The sequence below is a fragment of the Paralichthys olivaceus genome, chromosome 17 (assembly GCF_024713975.1).
Source record: "Paralichthys olivaceus isolate ysfri-2021 chromosome 17, ASM2471397v2, whole genome shotgun sequence".
Classification (NCBI taxonomy): Eukaryota; Metazoa; Chordata; class Actinopteri; order Pleuronectiformes; family Paralichthyidae; genus Paralichthys; species Paralichthys olivaceus.
The window spans coordinates 13,950,318-13,964,339 of NC_091109.1; the positions used below are offsets into that span (position 1 = coordinate 13,950,318).

At 40.6% G+C, this 14,022-nt stretch overlaps 1 protein-coding gene across 1 annotated transcript in view; it reads right to left on the reverse strand.

Annotated features, from left to right (window-relative positions):
• Positions 1–323: 323 nt before the first annotated feature.
• tgfbr1b (transforming growth factor, beta receptor 1 b) overlaps positions 324–14,022 on the reverse strand; it is a 55,833-nt gene continuing 42,134 nt past the window's right edge. Inside the window, exon 9 of the mRNA XM_020101418.2 lies at positions 324–8,310. Coding sequence (XP_019956977.1) covers positions 8,185–8,310 — 126 coding nt within the window. The 3' untranslated portion in view covers positions 324–8,184. The remainder of the gene's footprint in view (positions 8,311–14,022) is intronic.

The following is a 14,022-nucleotide window of genomic DNA, read 5'->3' on the forward strand; positions in this document are numbered from 1 at the left end:
CAGTACAACACTTTGAATCTACCTCTGTGTTTGAAAGGTGCTTATAAATAAAACTGCCTCCCTCTGATAAATGGTAGATACACACACAGGTCTGAGGAGCCATCATGAATCTGTTTGTTGCATTTGAAAAGATCAGCCTTCAGAACCAAACTACGGTAAGAATGATCTGGATTATTGTAGCTGGCTGACATCACTTTAATCTGGATTAGTTAAACCATGTTCAAAGATCAGTCTCAACACTCCAGAGATCCAGTTCCAAGATTTCTGTTCTGCGGAGGATCGTCATGATGGTTTGCTGCTGAACCAATAAATAAGGACAAAACTTGTAGTGAAACTCTGTTTCTTTATTCACACCATTTTCTACTCCAGCTATGTTAGAAGTTAACATAAGTGTCAATCCTCTAGTTCCTATGCTGATCTCTCATTCATCTGTACATACTATATAAAAAAAGTCAAGATTATAATATGTTTAGAAATCCAAGAGCGTTGTGGGGCGAGGAGGGTTCGACAGTTGTTGAGGGGTATAAAGTCCTTCCCCTCACTTCCAGCCTCCTCCACCTCCACTTTGACTCTTCTTTTTCAATTTTTTTTCGTTAAACAAAAGAATATATTGAACAAGGCATTTTTTTTTTTAACCAGAGCTCAGAAGGGGGCTTGGACATTTGTAAAGCGCTTTGACTGTACAGCTCACGCAGAACACAACCAACAGGTCATATACAGAGCATGGTAAAAGAGGAATAGTATACTGCTTGGGCACAACACAAACACAATACAATGCCATTTGACAAAAAAGTACAATTGAAAAGAAAAAACGAATTTTTCTCTTCAACTTTTTTAAGCATTTCATAGAAACAAAAGAGAAAGATAAATTGCAAACTTGGAGTAAACAAATCAAGAATATATATATACAGTGAGGTAAAACACATTGGTCTTTAAAAGGAGGTATTTTCTTTTCAATTAAGTGACCTTGTTAATATGTTAATTATGCTTTTTTAAGATCTCAGCTTTTGGATGATATCTATTAAGCAGATAATGCAGACATCAATGCAGACACAATCACATGCAGTCTTGTCATTTGAGGTGAAAGGTAAAAGAAGTCTTGTCAAACTTAGGCACCAAATAAAACATGATAAAGCTTTCTGCCACCCAAAGGCCTCACAGCAGCATCGACCTGGAGAAGCAAACTTTGTAACTGAGCAGAGCCTGAGCCCTTTAGTGACCCAAACCCCTGATCACATCGACCTAGAACACTTCCCTGGCCTTTAAGCACTGCCGATGCTTCAGCAGAGACCATCACACAGCAGGTCTCCGCCGAGACGATAGAGGGAAACCACGAAAGGTGAACGATTTAATCTTTTGACCCTAACACGGACCTCTTCACAGTGTGTGGATCATACGAGCATAGTAAGGTCATTCATCCTGGTGATCCAGGGGGACTGAGTGGGCGAACATGGTTGGCCCAGACTTTGCATAACGAGAGGCAGAGACATAGAAACAGACCCGTGCGTGTGGCGGATATTTGCAATGCTCACTAAGTTGCTGCCACGACCTTTGGGTTGAGCTATGCAGGTTGTGCTCAGATCGGTTATTTACTCTGAGAGGTCTGATACATTCACAGCTGTGGGAATTTCTCAGTGCGTGGTTAGAAGCGGTAGAGCTGCTGGCATAGTTCATGTTAACCTCTCCATCTTGGTCCATCCATCCATGTTCAAAGAGCAGAAGAAAACTCTTGTTTTCCACCTTTCTTGGTTAAAAAGTGTTGCGTGAGAAGACTGCATATTTGTCTGGGTTTGAGTCACTAAATGGCTCAGCCGTGACGCTTCTCCCACTCGTGACCTTCACCTGTGTTGACCAGGGAACTGAGGTTTGAAATTGTACGGACGCTGCATATCAGCAGTGTACGGTGACCCCACCTTCAATCTGAGCTACACACAGAAAAGACAGGGTGAGATTCACAAAGGGGAGGTACAGTGGGTTTTCTTTAAATTTTTGTGATTGCAATAACCAATCAAAACTGTCTGACCCAAATAACCCACAAATTATGAAAACCCCAATGATTTCCAAACAAAAGGAGGTACAGCTGACAGTATGGCCGCTTTTATACCCCTGAGGTCAATGCATGCTTGAAACAAAACAAGTTTTCAGTGATTTCATGCAGCCTGTAAACGCTGCTTTCACATACACATAAAGACGCACACTTAAGAAAGTCTCTCCTGGAAGACATTCGTGTTGTTGGTCAAACTGACGGCATCAGAAACCTACAAACTACAGTGTGTTGGATGCAGCCCTGTTTTGAGTAACCTGAAAAAGATTTGAGATAACCAGACCTCCGTTACTTTCTCCTCATCTCTGCTTGAAGCTAAAGGTTAGATTAGCTGCTATTAGCATGCCACTCTTAAATTTCTGATCCAAGTGTTGCTGGTTGAGTTGCATTGTGGTCAATGTAGGCACCAGATTTTGTAGAAAAAGTAGAAAACTGTGGAATTAAAAAGATAATACCTCTGGTTCTGCAGCATCAATTATGAATTTGCCTTACCCCCCCTAACAAACAAATGTTATAATGCTAATGCTATATTAATTTACTACTAAAAGCAGTATGCTTAACTTGGCTGTGTCCGACAAGTTTCAGAACTTTCCAAACCTAACAAGTTGACGAGTGTGCAGCACGGACGTGAGACAGTTGAAAGTGACTACTCTGTCTCTTGTCTTGGGTAGAACTGAGGGCAACACCATGAATGCCTTAAAGGAGAGAGCGTCTGAAAAACCTGTGCAATCCATTGCATCATACACACTGGATTGTTTCAAGCGCACTCTGAGTTCAGAGGGACATGGAAATAAAATTTTGGCAGGGATGGATGCGAGTTGCTTCAGCCATCATGGAGCTGTGAGGCAAGAGAACTGACTGCAATGAAGTGTGGCCCCTGTAGCAAAGAGACATCTGTCTGTTAGACAACATGGAATGACAAGAGAGAAAGGCAAGATAGAGAGAACGACTGCTCTATAAAGAACACAAGAGGAACAAGAATTGGCTGCAAACATTTTTTTACAGTTAAGTCATCTTGGGTTTTGAAAAGAAAAAGTACAAGGCTGCTGGTGACTTTAAGACAGAATGAAGGTTGTCCGAGTAGAGGCATACCAGAGGTGCTGTTGAGTTGAGCTTTTGTTGTCCCAGAGAATGACATTGAAATGAAATATGTATACTGTACAGTTTAAATCTTACCCAGAGGCCCAGTCGGACAAGCCAGGGCTTTCTTAAAGGGATGCGTAGAGATTTAAAATTTAGGGTTTCGTGTACCACCACCAATCCCTCACCCTGCCACCCGCATGGCTTAGAAAGAAGAAGAATTGGCCCTGGTTTCGCCTGGCAAGGCCCAGTTGGACCACTAGTTTACACATTTAACATTTAATTCAGCATAGTTTGTCACCCTTTTTCTATTTAATATAGCAGCAATATCCACTTTACTTTCTTCAAATATTAGGATAGCTTTCTTCTGTTTTCTACTCCACAAGGTATTTACAAGAATTAATAAGTCACTTCTGCCACTGCTGAACATTTCTACATAATTGGGAATTCTGCATTCACAGCAACTCCGAGCAGTGGTACACAGGTGGGTATGTTACACCTGAACAGCTATTTGTCAAACTGGTTTTTCACCGAATTTGTCAAGGACAAGGGAATTGCTGAATAAAACCTGTAGCAACTGAATATGTCATTTCTTCAACAGTTTGTGGATATTATAGCCAGATATATTTAGCAACCTATTCAATTCTACCACAGCAAATAAAGCTCACTGTTGTTCAAACATTACTTTGAATTAGTTGGGTTACACTACTTCTGATTCCCTGCTGTGCCCGGCTTCAGGTTTCTTTTCGGATATTGACCATCAAAGTCTTGAAGCCTAAGATACATTTTGCATATATTCAACATTCACATAATAATTAATTCCATGAGTTAACTGACTGAACTTCATCTGCTGACAAAGACTGCAGGCTACTTTCAAAAGCACTCTAACAAATGAATAACTTTTTACCGTCAAGCTCTATTTGTACCTCCGTCAAGTTAGTAGATTACGCAAAAGAACTACCAAACTAATTTCCATCAAACTTGGTGGAGGACTGGGGTCTTGGCCTCTGTAGATCCCTATACATTTTTGTGCATGTTCAGATTAAAGCAGGGATCCATGATTTTCTTTTTAAACTTTCTTTACTTTCTATGTTTATAACTGTTGGGACATACTGTTGGTGAAAAATAGACAGAGCTACATGTTGATCCAAAGCCTGACTAAATCTTTTCTTTGTCCTGAAGACAAACTAACAGCTTCCAGAACTCAGACTCTCACAATCCCCCACGTTTTTTTATTGCTTGGTTAAGATGTCCCAACTTTAGCCAATTTTGGTCACTGTGTATTTTGGCAAGCTCTAAACTGCCAAGATTTCCAAATCCCTCAACTTTGTGAACTACTTGATGTGGTAATTTTGGCTACAGTTAAGTTAATTGTTAACTGCATCACAGTTCCAAATTCATAGTTTGATAGTCTGAGACTGGATCAGTAAATCAGTTATATTTTCCTCTTTCTTTGAAGGGTGGTGCCCGGTGGTGACTATTATCAATTTATGATTTCATATTAAATATTTTCTCATGGCCAAATGAATTGTGAACATATGGTTGCCCAAAGGCAAAACGCGTCAAATCATTCAGGTCATCAGATCACTTCCTCTTTATGTTATATTTCTACTATCTTCTTGTCCTTGACGGAGGTATGAGTTTTATTGATAGAGATTCTAGTTTGTTTTCATTCGACATGGAGTTGCAGTTACTGGTTTAAAAACTCAGTCTACTTAGGCAGGAATTAGACAAATTCTAATATTATGTTTGTTATTACATGATCAGTTGCTACAAGCCATTAATATAGGTTTTATTGTTTGATTGTTTTGATTGTTTTGAAAAAAGATGTCCTTGCTTTTGCATCGAATCGTCTGAACTTAGGCTTCGAGCGGGGCAAACTGCCTCTAGGTGCATTTTAACTGTGTGGGCCTCAAACTGGAGAGAACAAGCTCCTGTGAACCCCATTAGAACCCCATTGAAAGATTGGCACGGTGGTTTTCAGACATGGTCAATGGAGGTTGCAGCTTTCCATTCTGCAACAACTGATTGAACTGATGTGCACTTTGAGAGAGCTCATCAGTGAAATGAGCTGCTGCGGTGAGAGAGGCGGACTCTCCGCTCTTCCAGAAATAGCGGCTGCAAACACTGCTTCAACACACATCAGCGAATCTTTGAGAAGACTGCCTAACAACTGACAAATGTGCTGGATTTGCGTCCGAGCAACATGGCACAGAATGATCAGATTTAGGCAATCTGAGGATATTTACATCCAACGGCAGCTCTCACCTCGACTTGGAAAAGCGAGGTGGACAACTAGGTAGCAGCACATCAATAGGTTATGTATCCATTATGTCAGAAAAACAATGAAGACAAGACGAACTCACCGACATCCAAACTGCCACACAGGAAAACCCTGCAGTGGTTCAGAAGTGCACTTATTGCTGAACAATCAAGGGACTGTGGGATTTTTTTTGAGAATAACACTGTCTGGCAGATCTCATGTACAGGGTGTATTCATTGTTGACCTTTTAATACCTTTTGTATTTATATTGTAATTATGATTACGAACTATGCTTCAGATGGAAACAATTCTGTAAATTAAGAGAATGGGTTTAGATGTATGGCAATTTTGGCAACAAGACAAAACAAACTAACAAACTATTCAATCAGGTGCTACATTATATTTTTTTTATCCTTTAGATAGAATCATGACACTATTTTTATCATAAAGATCCATGATCATATATCATGGATCCCTATGATTTGTATTTATCTCACAAAAGATTAGAAAACAATAACAAGGAAAAAGAATAAGAGCAGATCCTGACTCCTCTGCGTTGGTCCCTTAAGGCTTGCTAAGCTGAAATGACATAAGTGTCCATTGTTTTTTTCATCTTTTGTTTTTCATAAATGTACATTCTAGTAGAAAAACAACTTGCCACAAATAAAGAGAAAAAAGATACACCTGGAAAACCTATGGCTTAGTAAATATCCGTTTGCTATATTTAAATGAATGTACCTCACTGATTTTTTTGTTGTGGATTATCCTAAAGAGAAGAAACCACTTAAAAGGTTGATCCGTGCTGCTGCGCAGTCAGCGGCGCAAACACGTGTGAAAACAGAAATCAGAAATCCAAGAGTTTACATTTATAGGGCGACGACAGTAATGCTTACAAGTCTTTGTCTCTTTTTGAAAATCGCCACAAGCTTTTTTGTGTGTTTTTCCAACTGAACACAGTTTGAGGTGCTGGAGCTTAGTTTCCAGACTCAGTCCGCTGAGTAGAGAAGCTGTAAAATGAGTTGTTGCTGAGGTGTTCAGGTGTCAGGGGGTGGGGAGATGTGGGTTTGACGAAATGGCACCAGGGTGTCGGCTGGGTTGCGGGTGCTGTGACGTGCAGCGTGTCCTTTCTTGCTTTCCGTACCTATTCTTGGGTGTGCATAGTACAAGCTTGCAGTGCTCGGCCGGGCTCCCGCAGTCCTTCTCTGATACACACACGCATAGAGCTGCATACACGCGAGAACACACACTCCACGGCAGCCGACATGAGAGGAGTTGGGTTTTTAAAGCACTGGCACTTTCCGGTAACAGCTGGCTTGGAAGGCATGGTGGCAGCTGATTGTTGTTGTTGTTGTTGTTCTTGGTGTTTGTGGTTTAGCAGAGTATAGAAAATAGACACATTTATCTACTGTATATTGCATATGTTGCAGCATGTTCGCCAAAAATGAATGAGGTCATCATGTCCTGTTAAGTTTTGCAAAAGATCCCCTGCCACCAAAAGAAAAAAAAAAAAAAAATACAATAAATTAAACTGACCTGTCCGACTCCCTGACAACATGACGGGAGACGGGGAAACACAATAACAGAAGAAAGAACAGGTGCAAAATTCTTGCAGAGATGAGAGGTTCTGCTTTTACAACTCAACTAGAAGAAGCCGACGTGTGTGTGTGAACCCCACAGAGCAGCGCACACACAGTCCCATGATTCCCTCGCTTCAGTCCCCAGTGCTACTGTACCATGACTCAAGAGTAGGGCTGCAAACAACTTCACACAACAAACTGCTGAATCATCATGAAATGGGAAATGTTTCTCCAATGTTGTTTCCTTAGCTTAAACTATTTATTTTAATTTTGACTGCTTTGATTCAGGGGAATTGAAATTTAAACAATAAGTATGTGGCAGTGGTTAAACGATACGATGCCATTTTCTGTTGCTTATATTTAAAAAGCGAATAGAATTTGTTTGCGTTCAAATGTGTTTGATTAAATAGATATTCACAGATTTTCTTTTGTTAGATTAGTTGTGCATATTACTACATCCATTATAGAATGTATGTACGCATGTAACAGTCTCTGAGTGTTGGGTCCATGCTTTTCTTACACTCAGGCCCTTTGAATATTCCATCATTTAATAATGATTCAAAGATGTAAATGAGTGGCTTGCAGCCCCACTGAAGAGTAGCTTAATGTCCAAAGTAAAGAGTGAAATGCAAATGTATAAATCAGGAGATGATAGTGAAGATATGAGGACATGAAAGTGAAGCTCCGGCAGCTCAGAGGCCTCCCGGCTGATGATCAGCTCCCTGTCTGGACTTGAGTAGAGTTGAGGAGGTGTGAGCTCTTATTGGCTGGGGGCGTAATGAGCGGTGGAGGCGGGAGTTGAGCGGGACACCAGTTGCCTTTATCTTTGAAAGAGACGTCTTGCGATGAATGTAGTGAATTAACATGTGGGAGAATGAGTTGAGGGTTCCTTTGACGCCTTTATCCTCTTCAGAAACAACCATCTAATCTGTCCATCTGTCCATCATCCATCCATAGATCCAGCCATTCATGTGTGTGTGTCAGCCCAGTGCAGCACACACACACACGAATGGTTCCTGAGTTTCAGGTGTAGGATCTAATAGGTTAATGAAATGGGTTTTGAAAAAGCTGGAAAATATTCTTCACTTCCCTTCAAACAAAAGTGGAGGAAGAATCGATGAATAATATTGAAGATAGTAATGCTGTTACACTAAAGATATAGATGCCAGTCAGAGATATGTGTGTGAGTGTGTGTGTGTGTGTGTGTTTGGTGATTGCGTCTACATCTTGATTCCCTCCTGTTGGCTGAGTTGGGACAGGGTTTTCTTGATCCGGAGTGCAGTGAGTCGGGCGGCGCCGTTGGCATACCAACACTCCCTCATTATCTTTGCCATCACCCGCAGGGCCTGTAGAGGAGAGAGAGGACAAACATTAATGTGACATAATTACAGCATCATTCTGGAGCAGTGTGATGTCTTGGGAAATGCACTAATCATCTGTAGTATAAATAGAGACAGATGTGATGATGCTGAAAGGTCTTTAGAGCGAGATGATGAAGAGAAACACTGAACGTGTTGGACAGTTCTTTTTTTTTAAGAAACAGGAAAATGCTAACTGTGGCACAGCTGTCATAATGTAAGTTAGTGTGAAACTGAGCTGTTGCCATGACAAACAACCACGTAAACTCCAAACACTGATGAAGGATGAGATGCTGTTGAAAGCTCTTGAAAGTAAATGACTGGAAAAGGTAATATTACCAGTTTGAGACTAAACTTTCAATCATTTTCACTGTTCTCACATCTGCATCTGTACGATATGCTCCAGTTTGAGTAAATGACCATTCGAAATGTGTTTCTGTTTTTCAGCAAACACTTCAGGCCACATTATTCTTTCTTTTACCATTATTACATCTTCAGGAATCACTAATTGAGCAAGAAAAGGGTTTGTGTAAGAGCAGAGACAAACTAGACCAATCATTTTTGGTTCGATTTTGCTTATTCTGGGAAACTTTTTTTAACAAGTGCAACTTAAGTCACGACTTGTGTCGAGACATTGTAAACAGACTGGACCGACAGAGAGCCGAAGCCTCTAAAGTTTACACGAACTTCTTCAGATCTCTGTTGGTTGGGGCTGTAAACAGCATCTGGCACGTATGAGTCGATGTTTGTTCGTGTCTCACTTTCTGTCAGTCTCTCGCTGTGTCTGTCTGCTGAGACGCTTATGAATCATCTGTAAAATGTTCAAAAGTGCTCATCAAGGCACCCAACACATTTTAGTCCCCCTTTCATCAGGTGGACCAATGCCAAGCCCACGCGCATGCTCACACTTTTTATATTACCACCGTCACATTTACTGAAAACCCCCACCACTCTTCAAATAAATGTCTTCAACAGCAACGCAGAGGTACAACTGTACTAAACTTGACTCTGAACGAGCATTCCATACACACTGGGATCTTGACAGGGTTGGGCAATATGCATTATTTTCACTGCTCTGAGTGCATATAAACACGATAATTATCTTCATGAAGACGAAATAATGTTTTGTGTTTGATGAAACTGCGTTTGTTTGTGTCAGTGAGAAAAGAGAGAAGTGAGCAAGAGAAATATGAAATATAAATAGTGCCCGTTTGTAGGTTCCTTTGTAGAGTTGAATTAATTGTCAGAGCCGGCCCATTTTAGCAGCAAAATAAAAAGACGAGAAAAGACAATGGGTACAGCCAGTTGCTGTCAGACAATATATTCGTTCAATCGAGTCGCTTTGATCACAGTAAGTGGCTTCACACAATAAGAAAAGCCAATAGAAGAGAGTGAAATGTACATTTATCCAGGGAAAGTAACCAGGCTTTCATCATGTTCTTTAACTGTGCTCTTTTTTTGCTGTGCCCATGCTTTCTGTAAAAAATGTATCACTGGATACATTAGAAACTAGAATGCCAACTCATAGCTACACAAAGGCCAACAGTCTTAGATTTATCTATAAATATTAAAGGTTATAAGCGATTCGATATAACATTTAGGCAGTCAATTTTCTCTATTACTGCACATGGCTGCTTTGTCATCAATTAATACAATCAGTCAGACAAACATGAACTCTGTTTTTATTAGGAAAGTTCTTTAAAAGGTATTATACAGTAACAGTACAGACTGTTACTGTTATTACAAGTGTGCCGTAATTTACAAAAATTAATTCAAAAATCAGACGACACCAGTGAGTCTATGACGGTGGTCAGTGCTCTCCGCACTGATTTAACATTCATTCAGTTCAGACTTGTGTGTTGCATCTAAAGCTTAAAAGGACAAACTCTGATTATAGCCTTTACTGCATCAAGGTGGCCCCGTCTGGCCCCTCCTTAGCAGCACCACTGCACTGAGGCGCATTATTTCAAGGGTCCACAAGTGACTCTGCTCCTCTGATGTTTTCTAATCATCGCAATTAGAACTGATCTTTATTTAAAACCTGCTGAATTCATATTTATGTGCCTGGATAAATGGGGCGTCGCTTCTTCTGCAATGATCAAGTTAAGTCCGGTCACTTTAACACTGATGTCCTGACTGTGCACGTCACGTTACATCTTGTGTTGTGTAGCAGGTTTAAAAGTGTGTCTTGAACTCTAGAGCGAATCAAACAAACACACTCACACCATAAACGTCAATCCTGTGCGTGTCCTAACTATGTGTGACCAGTGATGGTATTTATTGTTAAAGTTAAAGTGAGCGCAGGTCAGGGGGGAGTGAGGCGGAAACGGGCTCCGACAGAGACTCTGACACGAGATGGCCGGACCATTAATGAGCCTCTGCCCTGATCCTGGGTCAGCGGTGTTATAAATATGCAGCGGCGAGACATCGTTAAAACAATGAACGTAGAAGAAAACATGAAAGGAGTGTGCTCAGCCTCTGCATCGATGCAGAGTCGTCAACGTCTGCATCGTGATGAATTTAAGAGTTGAGAAATGTCCACACCTCTAATAAATACTGGTCTGTCTCACCGTCTACCATCTCCGCATGTACGCTCAGACTGACTGGATGTTGAGATCAGGGCTCTGTGGGGGCCACACCATCTGTTGCACTTGTTCTAGCCACTGAATTAGCACTGCTAATTGCTTACATCTCTGGCTGTGTGTTTGGATTGCTGTCATGAGTGAATTTGGGACCGGTCAGATGGTCTCCGGCGGTTTTATGAAACTAAACATCTTAAGTGCACACTACAGTATACACTCTTTATTGGCATTAAATGTGCTTCTCATGATTACAATTAAATAAGATATTCTAATAAGACAATCAATGCGAACCCTGTAGTACAGTGTAACCTGAAAGTAATCTGTACATATTATGTGGCGTTGTTGTTATCTGACTTTTACACAATTCTTCCTTTTTAAAAGGCAGCAGAATGAAGTGCATGCTATTCTTAGAATCCCATAACTCAACATGACAGGCACAAATGATACCTGCTGGTGATAGGTAGCTTATTAAACTCTTTTTTCTTTTCCTTCCTTTTTTAGCATCTAAAAATACCTACAACTGATACATTCTGAGGTTCGCCTACTTATTTTGTAGGAGGCAGATTCCAACCCCAGTAATCTTTGCTACTAATGGATTAAAATCAGTCTCTGTGTCTGTATGTGCACTTCCTTACTGAACCTGTTAGCCTGTGACTCATCGTTGTGCACAATTAGTGGTTGGTATGTGTGAGTTGATCTCAGACATTCCTGTGTCTAGACAAAAAACAGAAGCTGACTCGTATTGTACAAAGTGAATAAACTGGTTTTGGGACGCAAATCTAAACGAGTCCAAATAAAAGCTGTGGTACTTTGAAAAGCGCATTAATGGTGGGAAAATACAAAAACAGAATTGAAATGTTCACATTTCACTTGTCTGTAAACACTTAAACCGTGAATTTAATTGAAGGAGCCCCAGTTGGTTGGTCGTAAGTACCCTGAAGTATCTGGAACAAGAATGGCACTCGGATGAACAAGATTCAGGAATCATGTTTAAGAAATAAAATAAAATGTTAGGAAAAAAAAGTGCAAAGATTGGTGCCTACTTCATGTAGCTCATTCAGAATCTACATCAGTCTATGTGCAGGTGTCTGTTTTACACTGCATTGGGTTAGATTGTTGTATGTGTATCCAAAATATGTAACGACATGAACTGGGTCACAGAAAAGACTTTTGATGTGAGTGTATGTGCTGAATTAAATGAATGTAATATTATCATAGGTTTTCCAAGTCTGCAGAGAAGCAAAGTAAAGGCTGGCTTTACGTTGAATCACACAAAAGCTGAATGTGTTTTAAGGTTGATGGCAAAAGTGTCGACCTGTGTAACTTCAACTCTGGCTTGTTCTGAAGTTGGACCCTGTCCTGATCTTCAAGTGATGGCCTGTCTGAGCCCAGAGGCATCGCTTTCATTGAGAATAATAGCGCGAGAGACAATTTCCTGTGTCACTTTTTATGTCTTCAACCCCTGAAAATGTCTTCTGGAAAAACCTACATTGAATGAATATGCATTGAACTGTTACTGCGACAAAATGTCAGCAAATGTGGTGGTTTTCATTCTGATGATCTCAAGTCAGCACATTTCGATACCAAAAAAAAAAAAGACCTGCGGACACACTGCAAACCGCGCAATCATGCCTGAGCCTCCACACAGTGATGCCGCTTACATGCACCACTATCACCTCAAATTAAATCATAATGACCCTCAACAAAGTCAAGAAAGCAATATTAAAAATGTGTGTGCCCATAGTACAGTTTTGAAATCCGAAACCCAGGCCTGCAGATACAACACACACACTGAGTGGTTTCTTCCTCTCTGGGGACTTTGGGAATGAGTTGAGTGCTTGTGCTCCTGTGTGTCTGTGTGTGTGAGAGTGTGTGTCATATGAATGAGTGATGGTATTGAGAAGGATTCTTGGGCTTATTGCCAAATACAACTTTTCAAACATGTTGAACATAAAACATTACTAGACGCCTTGGCAACATTTCTATATCTCAGTTTTCAAGGATAGACATGGCACTGCATGTTTTTGCTGCACATACAATTCAGCAGAGAGGTTCTCCCCTACATTTAGTTTGGTGCAGAATCAGACAGAATCAAAACTACCACTGGACTACTGAAAAAGACCTGGTATTAACGTCTGTCCAGAGAGAACCAAACACAAGAGGACAGCGTTATGTCCTTCTGTTCACACCCATCATTAAAATCCATCCTGGATGTGTCTCCTGTGAACACATGCGATCAGATCTCACTTCCCAGCTCTATTTGCAAATAAAAACCTCTCAATTTCTGTTCACAGAGAGCAAATTATGGTATTTTTACAGATGTGTCCGATGACAATGTTTGTGTTTGTGCCTGCGAGCAAGAGAGATAGAGAAGGGAGGCATAGTCAGAAGAGACTGAATGAATGTATGAACTGTGAAGAAAGATTTAACCAGTTTGAGGACTGTATCATTATGAGGTGATCAGTTTGACACTGTTGCATTGGCCACAAAGAAAATGAATGTATAAACACAGAGAAGCGTGAAAATGTGTTTAAACTGTAGCAGGTCAGAGATGTCAGCTGAGTAGGCAGTAAGGTTGGGCATTATGCTATCATTTTACAACAACCACAAATGATTTGCGGCGCACGCCAGTATCGGCGAGTGCAATCATGGAACTGCTGTGATCACCACTCTGTGTGCAAAGAGGCACATTTGTGTCCACAAGGCCCAAATAAGAGGGGGCTAAATGAATGAATATACAAATAAACATAGTAAATAATAAGTGATTAAGTCATTTATCCAGTTGAATGAAATCTCAGAGGCAGACTATTATATCAGCAAAATAAAATGACAAATCCCCCAAATGGATCTGTCCCTTTCACTTCACCGCAACTCTCCATGGCCCCCTTCATCTCTCCCAGGCCACTCCTCACAGTTCTGATTTAACATTCAGCTACTGTAGTTAAAGAGGAATAAAATACCGGGGAGCAGATGCGAGATGAAAATGTTCACCACGGACAAGTCTGTGATGTATAAAATATATATATATATGCAGATGCAAAAGTGGATTGCCACATGCATTCCATTATGGATAAAAAAGAATGAACAAAAATGTAACTTCCCCCAAAATCCTGCGACA